Source organism: Sphaerodactylus townsendi, linkage group LG08 (assembly GCF_021028975.2).
Source record: "Sphaerodactylus townsendi isolate TG3544 linkage group LG08, MPM_Stown_v2.3, whole genome shotgun sequence".
Classification (NCBI taxonomy): Eukaryota; Metazoa; Chordata; class Lepidosauria; order Squamata; family Sphaerodactylidae; genus Sphaerodactylus; species Sphaerodactylus townsendi.
The window spans coordinates 46989922-47008337 of NC_059432.1; the positions used below are offsets into that span (position 1 = coordinate 46989922).

An 18416-nucleotide genomic window follows, 5' to 3' on the forward strand; every position below is an offset into this window, starting at 1 on the left:
GGGTCTGATAAATTGGTTTTGATCTATATTTTATTGGGAGCCAAAGTCAGAGCACAGGCAGAAGCAATTACAAAAGAGCTGTGTTATCACCTGCCAACGGACAAGCGTTTTCCTCCAACCGTCCTGTGGTTTGTGGGAAGGTATTTAGGGGACAACACCCTGGCTCCCAGCTGGCAGTGCGGTGAGCTTCACTGAACTGCCTCGAGCTGCAGGATACAGGTACACTCCTTGTGTTTGGGGATACCATGTCGGGCTGGCCCCCTAGCCTTACCCCCTGCAGAGGCGTGCAAAGAAGCCAAAGAGGTGGTCAAGGTACTCCCCTAAAGGACATTGTCCACGGCCTATGGAGTTCCGATGGGAGGAGCATAAGGATCCGACAATGGCGCTTGCCTTCATGGCTCAGGTAGTACAGGAGGTCAGCAGAATCCTCAGGATCCCTGGAAACTTCACAGCTCCTGGCGGCCCCAATCCTCTCTGGGATGAGTCACCGAGGAAGAATGAACAGGTCCGTGGGGAAGGTTTCTCTGACAGCTAAGATTATGCAGGAGACCTCCTTACAAGAGAAATGGCCTGGCCGGCTCTTCCCTGGCCCTCTTGGCGGTAGAGAACCAGCCCCCGAGGAAAATGGAAACTCAGCCCTTTTGAAATCAAGTGTATGGGAGACCCTGCCCTCTATCCCGGCCCATCCTGGCTGGCGAAGCCAGGGTAGGTGACTCTTTAACTGTGAATGGGATATATTTCTTGCCCTAGCTGCCTCAGTCCTCACAGCTGCACTGCGTGACCTGAGAGCGAAATCCGACCAGAAGGACTGGATCTGCCCACTGCATCCTTTTCGTGCGAGGAGACTGGAGTCTACATCAAGAGCTACAAGAAGGAGCTCTCTCGATTCCGATGTGGAAGGGCCCTTCCAAGTCCTCCTTGCCACTCAAGCGGTGAAGGAAAGTCGAGAGGTAAAGACCTGGGTCCATCCCCACACTTTCGCCTGAAACCTGCGCTGGCGCGCACCACACCAGCTTGGAAGCTAGAGAAACAGCTGACTCGTGGCGAGGACATCTGAAGTCGGCTGAATTGGGATCTGATTTAGCATGCTTTTTCCCATGAGAAAGCCAGCCCACTGTGAAACACCCCCCTCCGGCACCTGGAAGCTGAAGAGGGCAGAAACTGACGCAGCCCTAACCTTGCGGAGAAAGCGAACACATCTAAACTACTCTGTTGGAGCATATTTTTCCTGATACAGTCTTCAGTCTTCAGTAGAGGTGCATAAGTCCAGGATTCTTCCTTTCGAGGGACCGGTGTGCATGTGACACTGAACTATATTTTGTGTTAGAATCCAACAGCTCCACGGAACTCTCCCCGGTTGAAGACGCCGGCTGGAAAAGGACCACCAAGCGAAGGCTGAGGCAGAACTGCATTAATACTCTAAAGTTTTTGTTGTTTTTACTTTGTGTTTTGATCCAGTTTCTTAGCTGCCCTTATGTATATGCTTCCCTACCCTTCTGAACTCCGTTTCACAAAGTTGCATTTGGATTGGCACCGCCCTACTTAGCTCCTGCCTGTAAGCCTCTATTGTCCCCACTATTCTTTACAGAGGTATATGGTATTTGCTGTAGAAAACATTACTGTAGAATGCCACTTAACAATCTTTGAAGCGTCTCCCCCAGTAGCCTTCACAGTGGGGTCCCCTAAGATTGTGTCTTCTCACCCTCTGATCGGGAATTGGATCTTTACTGGGGATCAGCTTCGAGATAGAGGACGCTGACCGCGTATAAAATATAACCCCTTGGTTCCACTGGAGTTATACTCCTGTGGGTTTGTGTGTACCCGGTAACCAGCCCCCATTACACCTCTTTCTGTCCCTAAAAGAACCTATCTCACCGTGCCAACATGCAGCCTGGACACCTTGGAGTATCCTCCAAGACCCCCCTATTGTCTTTAGGTTTGCTCCTTGGACTCCCCATATACATGGAGCTAGCCCTCTGGAACACACCCCTTCACGAGAACCTCTCTGCAGAGTTTGGCTGACTTTGGGAATCTCTCAGACTGCTGGTTGTGCTATAAAACCCAGATGGCCTACTCATAGGTACCTGGGCACATTTATAACTCTCACATAGCCAAGACCCTATTATGGTGGTTTGATTTTTTCAGAAGGGGCCAGCTGATGTATCGTTGATCATCATGGATGGCCCCTGAAGGTCCCCAAACAGGTGGAATGGGTCAGTATGTTCCACCGAGGAATGGAAGCTTGACACCATTCACATGCCTGAAGTCCTGATGTAGAAGAGAGATCCTATACTACCTCCATCGGGACTGACAAGGTCCGTCAGTTTCCCTATCTGTTTGCAGAGACAGGAGGTAGATTTTCGACTATGGCTCTCATCACATCACCTATGTGATAACTCATTCTTACATTTACTAACTTCGAAAGTGGATCCCAGAAAAGGGGAAATCTCTGTCACTTAGCTCCCCAGGAAACCACAAACAGGGTATCTGATCTCACAGTCTGACCCTCACTATCTGCATCCACATTTCATAGAAATTCCCTGAGGCCTACTGACCCAGAGGTATATGTCGTGACTTATCAGAAAGATAATGTTACTGTCTGGGAAAGGTACAGCCACCTCCGCATCCTACCCTGGATGGCCGTCCAGCCTCAGACATGTGTAGCCCCCACTGCCAACAAGCAGGTATAGATCCCAGCACTTGCACAACTTAGCTAGTTTCCAAAGTTTCCTATAGAGAAAGGAGAGCCTTGTTGCCCTATGGCGAGAAAGGCTTTGTTCTTTATCTGTGGTACTGTGGAGACCGAAGAGAGTGATACAACCATGATTGGTCTGGTCTCTGTTCTTTTGGCACCGCTGTCTTAGACTTAGAAAAAAGGGAGACTATCTCACCTAGGAGAGTGTTGAACCTAGGTGGGCCGATACCCCAGAGAAGTAGTATACAAACCCACTGGTGAAGGCTGAAACCCACCCTTGGTGGGGAACACCTTTTTCCCTCGTATTCTTTGCTTTCCAAGATTTTGGGGTAATAGAATCTGGAAATAGCAGTGAGGGAATATGTGTCTGCCATCATTGATACAGGATTCCAGGCCACAGCCCAGGCCCTTTCAGACTCCCAAACTAGAACTGCATTCTATGGCTGATATGGTTTTACCAAAATCGCTTAGTGCTTTAGATGTCCTGAGTGCTGTAACAAGGAGGAACATGTCTGCGCTGTTGAAGAACAATGTTGCCTGTACACATAAATAATGGAGGGGGAAATGTTACTACTAATATTAATGATTTACACAGGACATTGTGCATCCCTTGACTGAGTGAAGCCCAGACAAACTTCTGGAATCATGCCCTGGATTGGCTGCCAAGCCGCTAGCCTGGCTAAGTGGGACTGGTTTGTAACAATCATACCTCATAATTGTATTGGGGCTTGCTTTGTTTGCTTGTTGCATCCAATGTGCTCCCTTTGTTGCTGCCTCCTTTTGCTGTCGTCGTACAGAAGCTGCATCCGTACAGGCCAGTTCCACCTGTAGCCCACATAGTCGTCGTCCCTGATTGCAGTAATATCCACCAGGCCTGCAGCCTCGGCTCCTATGCCTGTCGGCTCCCCTCCGCCTCCAAATGCTCCTGGTGGAGTGCACTTGCCCTTTTACCCCTACCCTCAAGTCAGGCTTGCAACACTGAACCTGGTTCAGTTAGGTGTGTGCCCCTTCAGAGTTCCTTCAGGCGCAATTAAAGGGGGGGATTTTGTGATAAACGCTTGAAGAACTGGAAATTATGCTTTAAAGAAATACAATATAAAGAGATAGCAATATAGTAGTATTAAGCTTAGATAGATCTCTCTCCCACTGCTCTTAGGTTAGGCTAATTACATTCCTTAGCAAATTACCCAGACAGGGAGCCCCCATCCCATAGGGCTAATTCTACTGTTAGATATTGGAAGATAACCCTTTCTAAGCGTATGCAGAGATAGCCATAAACAACCTGAATGTCTAAAACACCCGTCCTCCTTTCAGCTTCCTGGCCTCTCAGGAACTTCTTACATGACCTTACTCTGGTTGTTAAGTAAGAAGTACCATAAACACGGTGATAGCCCGGAGAGTAGTGCTTCAGGATGCAATAGATAAACTGTTCTCACATTCACTTGGGTTAGAGATGCACTGCTTGGGAACTTGCACCAGAAATGTTTGACGTGGGATAATTTGTTGCAACCCTAAATCTTTTGGTACAATGTATGTGACTCTGCTTTGATGTGCCCTAAAGAGCATCCCTTTAAAACCCTGGACCTTTTCACCAGTTAAGGCAGCTCTCATTTTAGATTGGGATCTGTGCTGGCATAAGGAAATAAACTCTGCTTTTATTCTGAGTAAGACTTTTGTCTGTGATTAGGGAACCTTTGCCTCTCTTTCTTCCCTCTGGCTTGAGGGGAGAAGAGTTCCCTTGCCCTTGGCCTAGGTGGCTGCTCTTGGAAACTCTAGATAGAGAGGCAGCTCTATTATATTCATAATAACAATAATTCTAATCTGAACCTTGCCAACATAAGCTGCTTTGAATCTTCATTGGTAATATATGTCTAAAACATATAAATAACAGATTGTGCCTTCTTTAAATGAGAGCTCACAAGTGGGGTCTTTAGGAAAATGATTTTTAAAATCTTTATGAGACCATATTTTAGAGTTAACAGTTTTTTCTTGCTCTGCTACATTACATTGTGATTCCTTTATATTCCTCTGTAAATGTAACTGTAATATTAATATTTGTATCACAGACCCAAATAACTATTATCACAGAAGAAATGAAATGATGACAACAGACAACCTTGATTTTAAGCACCACAACTATAAAGAAATGAGGCAGGTAGGGCATAAGGAATGAAATTTTGGCTGCAGGGTGGGGGTGTGAGGAGGGGTACACATGGGTGTATGTTTTGATCATTTGTAACAGTGAATCAGTAGCACTGGAGTCATATTCCACCACCAACTAAATGACTTAGTAAATGTAGAATGCTCAGAAAAGACTGTTTCATTCCCTATGTGACATGATAATTCTTTTCCGAAAGCCACCTCTGCTGTGTCTTATATGGATTTTATACAACTGAAAGGGTAACTTCAGTGAGACTGAGTAAAAAGTTACATAAAGATTGGCATTCTTTATTCATCAATAATTTGGCATGAGGTAATTTCATTATTTAAGAAAAAAAGCGAAACTTACCTTGTAAAGTTCCCCAAACCTGAGTTTGGACAGAATGGCTGACTTCTGTAATTATTGAAGTGTCCCATTCTAAGACATATTGAAGGAGCTTGGTGAAAAACACAAGACATCTGTCAAAATGTTTCCGTACCAGTAAGTAGAGCACTTTTGGTCCAGTGGTTGGTGCGGGACAAAGGGAAGGGCTGTAATCGCAAGTACCATTAAGAGGAGTCCAGTGGTTTTCATGACTTAAGAGTCATATCTTTGTTCCATATAGTCATTAAAGAGCATTTGCTTCATTGGTTTGTATTAAATAAGAAAAGGGAATGCATCCCCTTTAGGCAGAAGGCATCTGCATTTACTTTTCTCCCATACTGTAAGTATACTAGTTCCTTGACCTATTTTTGAATGAAACTCAGCTTTGGGTTGAATTTCTTGGGGGAGGGGGATCTTTTTTTTCTGCAGTGACAGAACCAAAATGCTCTTAAATAATAGAAGGGGGATTTGCAGCATCACTAGAAATAAATTAGATATCCTGAGGAAATACGGGCTGGGAAAAGTGAACCAATGCAATGTTCTTAGTTAAGAATCAGATCCATTGTGAACATACAAGAAATGGTCAACTTTCAACATTACCCAGCATTATGTACCTTTAAGGTTCAGCTTGACTAGTTAGGACTGGCAATGCAAAGCTTTGAAAATCTGGTTTTGGCCAGAATTTCCCATCTCTGCAAAAATGTTTGGAGTACACAAATGCTTATATTGGGAGTCTGGACAACCCTAGTCTCTGGGACCATCATGAAATATGACCAAGATTATGACAGAAAGATCCATCATTTGAGTCAGAAAAATCAAGCCAACTCAAATAATTGAAAGCGTAGAAATGGCTTACTAACAGCCTAATCCAGAGTTGACAGTCGGGTGAGGACGGTGTTACTTCAGTACAGCTCTGCCTGCTTCAAAGGGCTTCACTGCAGTGCAGGAAGCCCAAAAAAGTAAAAAAGAAAAGACTCACCTGAAATTTCCCCATAGGGAAGAAAAGATTCCACTGGCGCACAGGGGCTGAACAGACTTTGGTGGCTAACTAAGGTTGTCCCTGCCCTGAAACACCTACGGCCATGCTGGAGCAGTATTTTGCTCCTACAGGCTGGGGCAATGGAGAAAATTCCTGGTCAGACACTGTGCAACTGAGGGGAAGTTTGCCTCTCTGCTCGTGCATTTGCCCTCTTTCTCCGGCAGAATGGGCATTTCCACAGGCATAGCGGTGTGGTGGCTCCAGAGGAGGATTTGCCCCACCCTTCTCAATTGAGCTGTACTTTTGTACAGCAATCACTGCTCTTCTCAATTGTTACATTTTTGCACTGTATCTGTGCGTACAGAGCAAAGCCACTACACCTTTACATGTGATCACTGTTTTTTTCAGAAGATATTTTCTGCCTCAGAAGATATTTTCTGCCTCAGATGTACTAGACTACAGCTTTATCAGGTTGTGCCCCAAAACTGGAATATATTTGGGTTGCCCCTTTCAAAAGAAATGGCAGTGGTGCATATCATAAGAATTATGTTTACTGGATTTGTTCTGTACCTGTGGTCAGACATCATGACAGTACAGGACTCACATATTTAGTACAATATGATTTGGATGATACTGTGCTGTTAATATCATCTTCCTAAACACACATCAGACCTCCTACACTTTTCTCCTTTTAATTGTCTGTTTATGCACACTATAATAATACCTGATGTGATATGGATTGGATTAATGTTGAGCATGCTAGATGTTCTTCAGGATGTTCCAGCCTTTCATTTCTATAGCTGTAACAGGTAGTGTGACTGGCAGTGGAAGGATCATGCCATATAAATGACCAAGATTCCCATGAGCATTAACACTTGGCAGTCGAAGTTTAGACTTACCAGCTATAATTGTCTCCACTTAACTTCAAGCATACTATAAAAACATCTAAATTTATATCGCCATGTACGTAGGTGTAAAATGTACTAAATATATTTTTTCCTGAGTTTGACTTCAAATATCTAAAGATAATATACTTGGACTTGAAATATGTGAATCATGTTCACTGTGCTGAATCTTCAGCATATTTATACTGAATGAGTCATCATTCATTTTTTATTGAGCATTTGTGTACTGAGTCACACTCTGAGCTCACAAGAGATTTCATCGCCTATATTTCCAGCAGACAGATTAGATGAGTAGAAACTCAATTGGCATAATTAGTGTCAAGAACAATAAAGTTAAATGTGGTTTCAGATCCTAATTGTGCAAAGACAGGTTGGTCAGATTTGAAATATATTTCAGAGAAAGTAATAGCTCATAGCAGGAGAAAATTAATTCCCCTGGTCTTACATAAGGAGTGAAAAGAAAAGGGATTTAACAATGGTACAAACTGTAATTGGTCAATAGAGAACTATGTCCTTCACTGTGGCCTCTTATGTTGCTGGCTATTCTACTGACTCCCTTTGTAATTGGGTCATTAAGCAGTACTTGTTATTTTTTGCTAGAAGCGATTCTGCACAGCCCCATTTTACTTTTTAAAAATTCTGTATGTATGGTGGCAGGGTAAACCAAATATTTGCCTATATCAATCTGTAGGCCAAAAATAGGACTTCCAGTGAGGCCCAAATATTTCCTGAAAAATCCTTATAATTTTTTCCAGCATGTATACTATTGTTGTCAAAACCAATTCTTCATCAGACCAGATGTTCTCTCATGGCTGTCTGATAGGCCTGGCCTGGAGCAACACAAAAAACTATTTCCCCACTTTATACTGATTTAATGCAAGTAAATTCTCAGAACTGTGATTTTGGGAATATTTAAACAAGAGAAACTGTTTGAAGTATAATTTCTAACTTTTCAGCTTTGTAATACAGTTTTTTTCTCAAGCTGTTCAGGATACAGAATTGGTGAAGAATGATAATAATATAGATAAATATTTGGGAGTGAGTCAGGGTGAGTACCAAATCAGTGCAAAATTCATTGTCAGTGGCACATAGTACTAAAATCTCATCAGAAATTGCAACTCACTTAAATTTGTTCCCAGGATCCTACTTTAGCCTTAAGCACTGTGTGAACTTAGGTTAAGTCTAATAGCATTATTAGGGAATTTATGCAGTATTTTTCCTAGAATATTAATAGAATAAGTAATTGCTGCACACAATTCATAATAATTGTCTATTAGTGAATTTACTCTAGGCATGATTAATAATCCTCTGGGTTGTTAATAGCTGTGACTGCCTATTATCAGGAGCCACTCTGTTTCTGCAAATACAAGCAAAATGTGTTTAAAGTCACCCATTTCACATTGCCAAATATCCAGTTTATACCGCAATGAAAAATAAGAAGGGAAAATGTCCATAACTTTTATTCACTGAGTTCTCATAAAAAGTGCAATATCATTAGTTACCAATATAAATTAACAAAGAATCCTTATTTGACTTATTTAAAGAACATTTATTTATCACATTACAAAATAGGCTCCTTATTTACCCAGTATTCAAAATGGAAAATAATAAAATGAATATATAAAAGGAAGCAATAAAATATCAAACTCAGTCCATAAAAGTGCAAAATTAAAAAGAATAATGAACACATTTTAAAATCAAAACCTCTAGTTATGTATGCAGTCAAATAAAAGTTAATAATGGGTAAAACGAAGTCAGGTTGCATTCCAAGAGAGCAAATAACTGCTGGGAAAGAAGAGTTTCCACCAACCTCTAAAAACAAAAAATGCTCCAAGTGAGCCAACGTCTGTGGAGTTCTACATTTGGGAAACCACCAGCAGAAAAAAACATAGACGTTGGGAGCTTTTTTCCAACCAGGTTTGTATCTGTCAATCTGTCAATCATTTTATATAACTATTCTGTATTTCTTTGTTTATTTTTCAGCTGATGAAAGTTGTAAATGAGATGTGTCCAAATATCACAAGAATTTACAATATTGGGAAGAGTCATCAAGGGCTAAAGTTGTATGCTGTTGAGATCTCAGACAACCCAGGAGAACATGAAGTTGGTGAGGATTATATATTATTAACATCAATTTCTGGGCTTTTGAACAGAACTTTTAAAAAGTTTGGTCATTGGAGGGATTTTTATGTTATTTTCTGATTAAAAGACAAATATAAACATAAATGGATTCAGTCAAGAAATGGGATCAGATTTCCTGGTGCCCATGGATTATATTCTTTTGCTATTAAAATAGGATGACAAGATAATGAGCATATCTGCTCATTAATGAGGACAAGTATGCTAAAAATCTAAACAGGAGTTAAAATACTCATGAGCAGACAGAATGAGCCAGAATTATTATCATAGGCCCCTTCCGCACACGCAAAATAATGTGTTTTCAAACCACTTTCACAACTGTTTGCAAGTGGATTTTGCCATTCCGCACAGCTTCAAAGAGCACTGAAAGCAGTTTGAAAGTGCATTATTCTGCATGTGCGGAATGAGCCATAGTTAGCCAGTATATTGCAAATGCAAGAAGCAACATTATTTGCCTCAAAATATCCATTCTTCTAACTGGTGCTTTGAACCAGTCTTCACCCATCTCCAAAATCAAACTAGATTGAGTCTGGCCATTGAAAAGCATTTCAAAGACAGCTGTTTCAATTTATAGCAATAGTCTTTCCCCTTATTTCTTTGCTAGTTCTCATCAGTAACCATGATGGCTTAATGCCCTTTCTTTTCTTGTTTATATTCTCAAATGATGAATCTTTTAAAATAAATTCTACTTCAAAACATACTTGAGTATATGAAGGATTTTGACTGTGGTTTAGGATAATCATAGATATTTCCCAGAGGGCTAATGATGTTAGTCTGTCATAACCAAGGCAAAAAAGAGTCTTTTGACACCAGAAGATGGATTAATTGTGGCATAATGTTTCATGGGCTTGAGTTCACTTTGTCAGATGTAGTCAAGTGAATCCTTACCCAGGAAAGTTTCTACAGCTCAATCATAAGCCCTGGGCACAGGCATAGCTAGTCAGTGTCCTATGCTATTTCAACAAAGAAAGGAAATACCAAAAAGATCCCATTCTAATGAACTGACAATATAGCAACATGCTCTTGAGACCATAGCAACACTATCCACTAACACCAATCACAGGGTGGCACATCAACCAAATATGCATGCAATCAACCAGCACATGATGTCTGGCATCCCTCTGTCACCACCCACTCAAAGAACACAACAACAGAAAAAGAACAGAAACACAGGAGGAGGAGGAGGAGGAGGAGGAGGAGGCGGCAAGGAGACTTATTTTTCACTCATTTCACTCATTTTCACTCACTGTGAAAGTGCTTCTGTCAGCATAAAAGTATGCTGGACCCAGGCGCACAACATGTGCTGAAGTGACTTAGAATACTGACCAAATTAGACAAGATGTGGGATACATTGCCATTTTAAAGAATGAGGTCCCACCTGGGCCATAGAAGGCCAGTTCTGGATGGGACAATCACAGCATGGCGGAGAGAGGAGGAAATCCTGCCTTCTCCTTATATTATTCTTCTGACCTGTAACAGTACCAGGGGACATGCAGGCACTTCTAAGAATATTCAACTGGGAATAAGCACCATTGAATAAAAGGGGACTTACTGCTGAGTAAACACACATAGGTTTGCACTGTAAGGGATAGCTGAATAGCCATGAAAGATGGATTCGGTTTCCAAATTTGCAGTTGCCATCCTTCTTGTATAATTTTGGAGAGACAGGAACTTTATATAGGAATCTAGCTTTTTCTTTCGATTTCAACTCTAGACCAAATTTCCCTTTTTTAGTGAATGCTAGATATGGCTTTCAGCGTGCTTACATCTTTCTTTGGCTTGGAACAGGTGAACCTGAATTTCGATACATGGCAGGGGCTCATGGGAATGAGGTACTTGGGCGAGAGCTGCTGCTTTTGTTAATGCAGTTCATGTGCCAGGAATATCTAGCTGGGAATTCACGTATTAAACGCCTCATTGAAGATACCAGAATTCATCTTCTTCCTTCAATCAATCCAGATGGATATGAGAAAGCCTATGAAGTGGTAAGGAAGAGAGTAATTTACTTCATGATTTCATTATGAAAATCACCTAAACTAGATTCACAGTGGTGGCTGATCAGCAGGAGACAGGGGGAGGTGTTGTTTTGTTTTGGGAAGCTTATTTTTTTACAAAATCCTGCACGCTTATTCACAGGATTTCATAATGGGTGGCATAAGTCCAGGACCTGGGCTGCAGCACAACTAGCCACAAACCCAGGGTAGAAGCCGATTAACATTAGCTCCGGCCCCAAGAACACTCTGTCCCCCTCACCACACACCAACATCCAATTGGGATGCCAGCATAGCTCTGCAGCAGCCCAGACTTCTGGGTTTCACCACCATGAAAGTGAGAGACATTCAACCACTGGCGCTTTTGCCCCCTCCACTGACATGGGTGCCCCTTGCACCAGCAGAGGAGGCAAGCATGTTGGCACAACCCTGCACCACTAGATGGGGGTGTTTATCTTGTGTTTGTCCATTTCTGTTTTCTCAGGAACCACTTTGTTCTCCCAATATTATTCCAGGGGATGGTTGTGCTCTCCTTTAACCTCAGACTTCAGAGAGGGACTATGACAGAGTCAGAGAGATAGATCAGAACGCTGAACATTCTTTTCTCTACTTATCTAATGCTATCTCTTTGATTTGTAGATTGGTACTTTCAGGGGAAACTTCCTTCTGCTTTCTCCCCATAGTTTTGCATGCTGATGTGCAGAGGGCTCACTTTATTTCAATAACACGACATAACTCAGTTCCATTGGAATGAACTCAGCTGCAGCCTGATTTTATTAAACAAATGAAGGAAGCTGGGCAAGCATAAGGGGCATATCCTAGCCACCGGGCAGCAAGCCTGCTGGACCTGGCACCATCCCCGATCCCAACATTAGGGCATTGGGACAGCAAGTTACTAGGTGCCACCTGAGCGTCAGCCCATTAGGTGACACCCCTTCCTGACAGGGGTAGTGGGCTCCCTAGCAGAGTCTCCGTGGCTTGCGTTACTGAGCCTGCCCCACCCCTAGACCTCTTATTGAGGCCCTCAGCTGAGGGGAAGTCTGGCATGCAAGCTCTGCCTCCCCCCAAAGGATGACCCATCAAGGCTGCGACTAAACATATCTAACAAAACAGGATAAACCAAACTAGCCCCCAATTAACAAGATGAGAGGATGGGTTTTCACAAACTCACTTGCCTTTGAAAGAGGCCAGGGACTTGCAGGTACTGCCTTTTATAGGCCAACCTGCTGCCTCCCTTGTGGCCTGGTGTCTATCCCTCACTCCCCACTTCCCCAGTTGCAACGGCAGCCCCGGGTTCCTCCAGGCCTGCATTTTCTCAACTACCATCCATCCTTGGTAGTTAGGCTACCCTGTACTATCTAGAAATTGAGTTCCTTACTCATATTAGTTTGCCAAGATAAAAGACTGTCCATGTGTACGCTTGTTTTCAGCACATCTCACAGACCATAAGGGCTTTGCTGCAGATACACCATCACTGCTAAAGCAAGAACATCCTCACTATAAGAACACCCCACATGTGGACATTTCTTTGCTTAGATATAAATATAAATTTGAACAAAAAGTTGACAAGATTTAGGCAAAACTCACAAAATGTATAAAGAGAAAAAAAGACTAACTTAGCACATTTCTTAATAGAGTACTATAGCAAGCTATCCTGAAAGCACTTGTGGTATTGCACATGGCTGCAAAGCTGCCACAAACTGCTGAAGATGCAGTAAGGTATAATGTACATAATCTTTTTTTCTGAGTGCTGACATATTTGAAAGCATAACATGTTTTCCAGAAATTTCACAATCACTGAAGCCGTATATGACGGATTAGGCTTTTAAAGGGTTGATTTGAAAATGTGCAGTTCAGCCAGAGCTGGGGCACCAAGTGTTAACCAGAGCGCCACCTGGCTGGCTGGCTCAAATGCAGTAGCCAGGAGCCCCAGGAAGGGTGTGCTGGCTTATATAAAAGCAGAGAAAGCCTGTCAGAAAGACAGATGAGGGAGATTTGCAGTGATTGGAAGATTTTGAAAGCAGCTTGTGAGCTTGTGTGACACAGAGATCGTGTCAGTCCTCAGATTCAGTCAGTGGAGGTCATGTCTAAAAGCAGAGTGAGTCAGAGACACGGAGAATGGCTATGGTGCTAGGAAGCCTCTTGGTGGTGGTAGAAAAAAAGAGGGAAGCTTGTTTCACAGGGACACTCCTAAGACCATACAGAGTGCTTGGCTATTGTTTCTTGTTCTTTCTGCCTTTCCTATACCGACTTCCTTGAAAACATCTTGCTCTCTTGCCTGAAGTATAATATCTTTAGGCCTGATTTCTCTACATTAACCTCAGCTGGGTTCTCTTATCTTTCTACCAATGCAAAATTATTCTTCTGCTCGACAATCTTGAGACTGAAATAACAGAAATTGTAGCCAAATTTTTGCTGCTCACCTTGACCTAGGTTCCCTTGGCTTCTGTTCACACTGTATTCACTATTTTCTATTAGATTTACTCTTTCCTTTTCCTTTTTTGTCCCTATGTTATATATCAGTGGTGGTGAACCTATGGCACAGATGCCAGAGGTGGCACTCAGAGCCCTCTCTGTAGGCACATGCAGAGTGCCCCCCCCCCACATCTAGACTGGCCTGGGCCACTAGGCTCGATTATTAGCATTAAACCTAAGACCTAGTTTTGGGGAAGCAGTGTAGGTAACCCTGTTAAGCGCTGTTAACCCCACTGATTTTCATGCGCTGAACTAAAGCGCAATCTTTTACCTGGTAGTATGCTCGGTTGCTGACAATGGGGCTTGCTTCTGATTAAACCCTCCTAAGGGTTGTGATTCACCCATTGGAAGAGTTGCATGGCTGCTTCAAAGCCAAGCCACCAACGACCACCAAGTTTACTCCCAAGTAATGCACACCTTGGAGTCAACCATTTTTTCTAAATGAAAACCTCAGTATTCAGGTTAAATTGCCATATTGGCACTTTGCGATAATAAGTGGGTTTTGGGTTGCAATTTGGGCACTCGGTCTCCAAAAGGTTCACCATCACTATTATAAAAGCCTAATAAAAGTCTCTGAAACTGAATCTGGCTATTGTCTCATGAGGAGACCACACCTAGATATTGAGCCAGAGAGCCCATGAGGGTGTGATTAGCTTAACTGGTAGAATTAAATGTGGGTTTAGTGAAACCCCAGAGCTTAACCTGTCCCAAGCCAGTGTGAGTTCCCTTTGGAGTTAAGGGTGGATGTTTTAGGAGAGTGTTCTGGACGATATTGAAAAGGTTTTCCCTAAAAAGAGACACCTGTGTGTGTGTGAAACTATATCTTGGAAACTGAAACAGCCATATTTAAGTAAAACTGCATTTGCTCCATAACATCTCAGTATATATCTGCCTCAAGGAATCATAAAGTCTTAAGTACCTCTCTATAACAAGAACCTGAGAAGAAAGTTTGTAAAATAGAATATAGTTTTGTTTTATCTTTCAAAAGCTTCTTTAAGTTCAATTTTTACCTCAGAATTGGTGGCAGCTTATTATTAGTTTTCTTGACAGGATTTTTGACTAAAAGGGCTGTGTGTGCGTGAGTGGGAATTTCCTAGGCCAACAACAGCTATCAAACATATACCCCCCCCCCAGCAACATGCTCCCCCGTGCTGGGCCTCTGTCTCTCTTCAGGGAGTGGGAGGTGTTGTACCATACTATTTGATCTGATTACCCTACTCTGTGAATTTCAGCAGAATCCTTCATTTATCCCTGTGATAATAACTTCCAATAACACAAAGTCATACTCAGGTAATGCCAAATCATGGTTTGGTTCTCTATGACAATATATAACTTCCACTATAGCACAAACCATAGTTTGATATTATATCTAGACCAGGGGTAGGGAACCTGCGGCTCTCCAGATGTTCAGGAACTACAATTCCCATCAGCCCCTACCAGCATGGCCAATTGGCCATGCTGACAGAGGCTGAAGGGAATTGTAGTTCCTGAACATCTGGAGAGCCGCAGGTTCCCTACCCCTGATCTAGACCATAATCTATGGTTCGTGTTCACCTGCCAAACCAGGATTGGAAACTACAAATAAATTATGGTTTGCAGTTTTTGGATGAAATGCCAAATTTCCAAATGCCAAGTTTCCACATCAAAATCCAAATTCTAGAAGTTGTGTATTCACTGAATTTTGAAATTTTGTGAGTTTTTTCCCCCAGCTCTGTTTTGATATGAACATTTCTGGATTGATGTGCCTGTCTTTAAGTAATTCACTTAAATTGTCAGCTTGGTCAAAACATCAACATTTCTTTAGAGCTAAAATGCTGTAGTAGGATATTGTGTAATTTACAAGAGTTGTCCAAAGAAACAATTAAGAGAAAGTCTTAAGGCAGATTTTTTAAAATAGTTAAGTGATACTGAATTCATTTCTCTTCAAGTTGTAATTAGGTTAATAATTGATGCTATCTATAAGTAACAATACTGTTGTGGCATTAGAGCATTTTTTTCCTTTAAAAAAACTGTGCTGTTTCTTTTTATGAATTAACGTAATAATTAGATTCAGTCTTTTTACCCTCATTGATTTAATCACAACCTTCAGATTTGGGAGAAGATACCTTTCACAGAGAAAATGGAATTGCTTCCAGAACAAGTATTGAATTTACCTTCTGTCTCTGCTTCATCTAATTCAACATACCTGATATCTTCCTGGTACTCTTAAATATATATTTCACTGATAACACTCCACATTACTGGTTTTTGCAAATGGGGGAAGGAATGAGGGAATACACATTTTCAACTTGAGGGGATACACTTTTCAACTTACCTTCTCTTCCCAGCGCAGCTTTGCAGGGATGAGGGGATACACATGGAGATGGCAACACCTCGGGGGTCAGAGGGCAGAAGGTGTGTCCTCTCATCACTGTGGATCTGTGCAGGGAAGAGAAGGTAAGTTGAAAAGAAAAAAGGACACACCTAGAAGCAGTGCCTCCCACCTGGTGCTGTTTGCTTGGCACCAGGTGTAAAACTGCGTTCTTAGAAAAAACTTGCTCATTTAGGGAGTTTCAAAACACCATTTCACCACTGGTTGTGTGGGCGGGGGGGGGGAGCATGCTGCTGCCTCATTTCAGAAGTGGCAGGCATGCAAAGTTTTCCCCTCAACCAGTGTTTTTACTGGGCCCGCACCAGTGTTTTTTGGCCCGTGCGAATTGGGCCTTTGTGTTCTTTTTCACGCCAGTTTAAACATTTTTATTCATTTCAGCATTGTTAGGCAACTGATTTGGAGGCTTTTTCACTGTTGAGTCAGTGTGTCACTCTATTCATAGTGAAATAGATTGTTAAGGATTATTTTTAATTTAAAACCAACTTGGAGGCCTAAATTAGATGGAAAGGAGGGAATGTAAATGTTCTACTAAACAAATACATTGGGAGACTAACTTTATTTTTGTCCACAGTCCACAGAATGTGCCTCTGCAACATCGTTAATGGTTGCTGTTGTAAAGAACATATGTAATCATTTGATAATTGCCTTACAGGGCTCAGAATTAGGAGGCTGGTCTTTAGGACGGTGGACTGAAGATGGCATTGATATAAACAATAATTTTCCTGACTTAAATACTCTGCTTTGGGAAGCTGAAGATCGGTGGAAGGTTCAAAAGAAGGTCCCTAATCATCACATACCCATCCCAGATTGGTACCTGTCTGAAAATGCTACAGTGAGTAGAAGCATTTCAAAAACAAAGTCATTAGAGAAACCTTTTCTGGTTATTAAACTCAGTGGACTTAGTTATGACTATCCTGTTTCTTTTTTCAGAAACTTAATGCAGATTAAGGGAAATGGAACTCTTGACAATACTTGGCATGCATTAAGAAACTAATAATAATAATTATTTGTATGACTGGAATTCATTCACTTATTCCATTTAGAATGAGTCTGCAGTTCTTATAGCTGCTTACACTGCAGTACAGGGCTTTGATCAATGACTGGTCAGTAATTTGTATTTGACTTTTCCCTCACCTTTTATCTTGTGAATTCTTGATTTCAGATTGATTTGCAAAGAATAATTTGGGTTGAAAATGTTTGCCTAGAAAAAAGGACTTTAAATAATCATCCAGTCATAATATTGCAGATTAATAGGCATCAATTGTTGTGTAGACTATGTTTAATTCACAGGGGAACAATAGTTACTCATTTCTGCATGCCCTGTTTAAATTCAGAATACTAGTCCCAGTGGCTCAATATCCTCCACATTAGGTGAAATAAAGGGGGAGGGAAGCACTGATATAAATCCAGTTTATATGGCATTTTTCAGACAATATAACATTACTGTTTGTAAAATACATTAGTTTCAGTGAGTATTTCTTTTCCAGACTGTTTACTATTCAGTTTCTTAGCTGAAATCACACCAATGTTAAGGCAGTAATGTAGGCAAGCTGCCTTTGGAGTTTAGGGGAGAACTTGTTTTCCTTCTGAGTAGGCAAAGGCAGATAGGGTAACTTTGTGAAAGAAAAAGACTATTCTTCACTGCACATAACCCTTTGTGACTGTCACATAGTAGCTACCAAGATCACTGTGCTGGAAAGACTGACTGAATGCTCACCTGGTTCATATATAATGTTTTCCCCTAACCATGGTTAAAAGGTTTGGAGTGGCCATCAGGCACTTGCACCCTCTCTTTACCTCCATTATCTCTTCTTCTCTTTTTAGAGATAACAATAGTGTAATAAAACATTTGCACCAATTTTAACACAAACTATGGCCCTTTCCGCAACGCGGAAAGGGCACCCCTGCACTGGCAGGAATTTTGCCGGTGGAGGGGTGGGGGCCGTTCGCACGGGAGTGTGCGAGCGGCCCCCGCAGAGGCCGGCGCGGGAGAGGCTGCTCCGCATGGAGCTGCCTCTTCCCCCCCCCCACTCACCTCGTCACCTTCGTCGCTCTGCTGGACTCCTAAGATCCACCCACGCTGCCCTCCGACCTCCAGGGGTCGGAGGACAGCGAGGGAGGGGCTCAGCAGTCCAGTAGAGCAATAAAGGCGTCGAGGTGAGTGGGAGAGGGACGGGGAAAACAGCATGTTCCCGGCGGTGCCATTTGCACCGCGCCGGCAGGAACGCGCTGTTTTCCAAAAACCTCCCTCCAGGAGGGAAGTTTTTGGAGGCGGCCTGACGCTGCCCTGGGGGTGGTGGAGGGGAGCCAGGTCGGCGCTGCTGCGTTTTAGTAGCG

The 18416-nt window shown here is 42.4% G+C and overlaps 1 protein-coding gene across 2 annotated transcripts in view; it reads left to right on the forward strand.

Annotated features, from left to right (window-relative positions):
• The window catches only part of CPXM2 (carboxypeptidase X, M14 family member 2), a 105149-nt gene that overhangs the window by 62444 nt on the left and 24289 nt on the right, over positions 1–18416 (forward strand). For both annotated transcript variants that reach the window (XM_048506155.1, XM_048506156.1), the window contains 4 exons: positions 4762–4850; positions 9087–9210; positions 11031–11227; positions 16732–16911. In XM_048506155.1, the coding sequence (XP_048362112.1) occupies positions 4762–4850; positions 9087–9210; positions 11031–11227; positions 16732–16911 (590 nt within the window). The remainder of the gene's footprint in view (positions 1–4761; positions 4851–9086; positions 9211–11030; positions 11228–16731; positions 16912–18416) is intronic.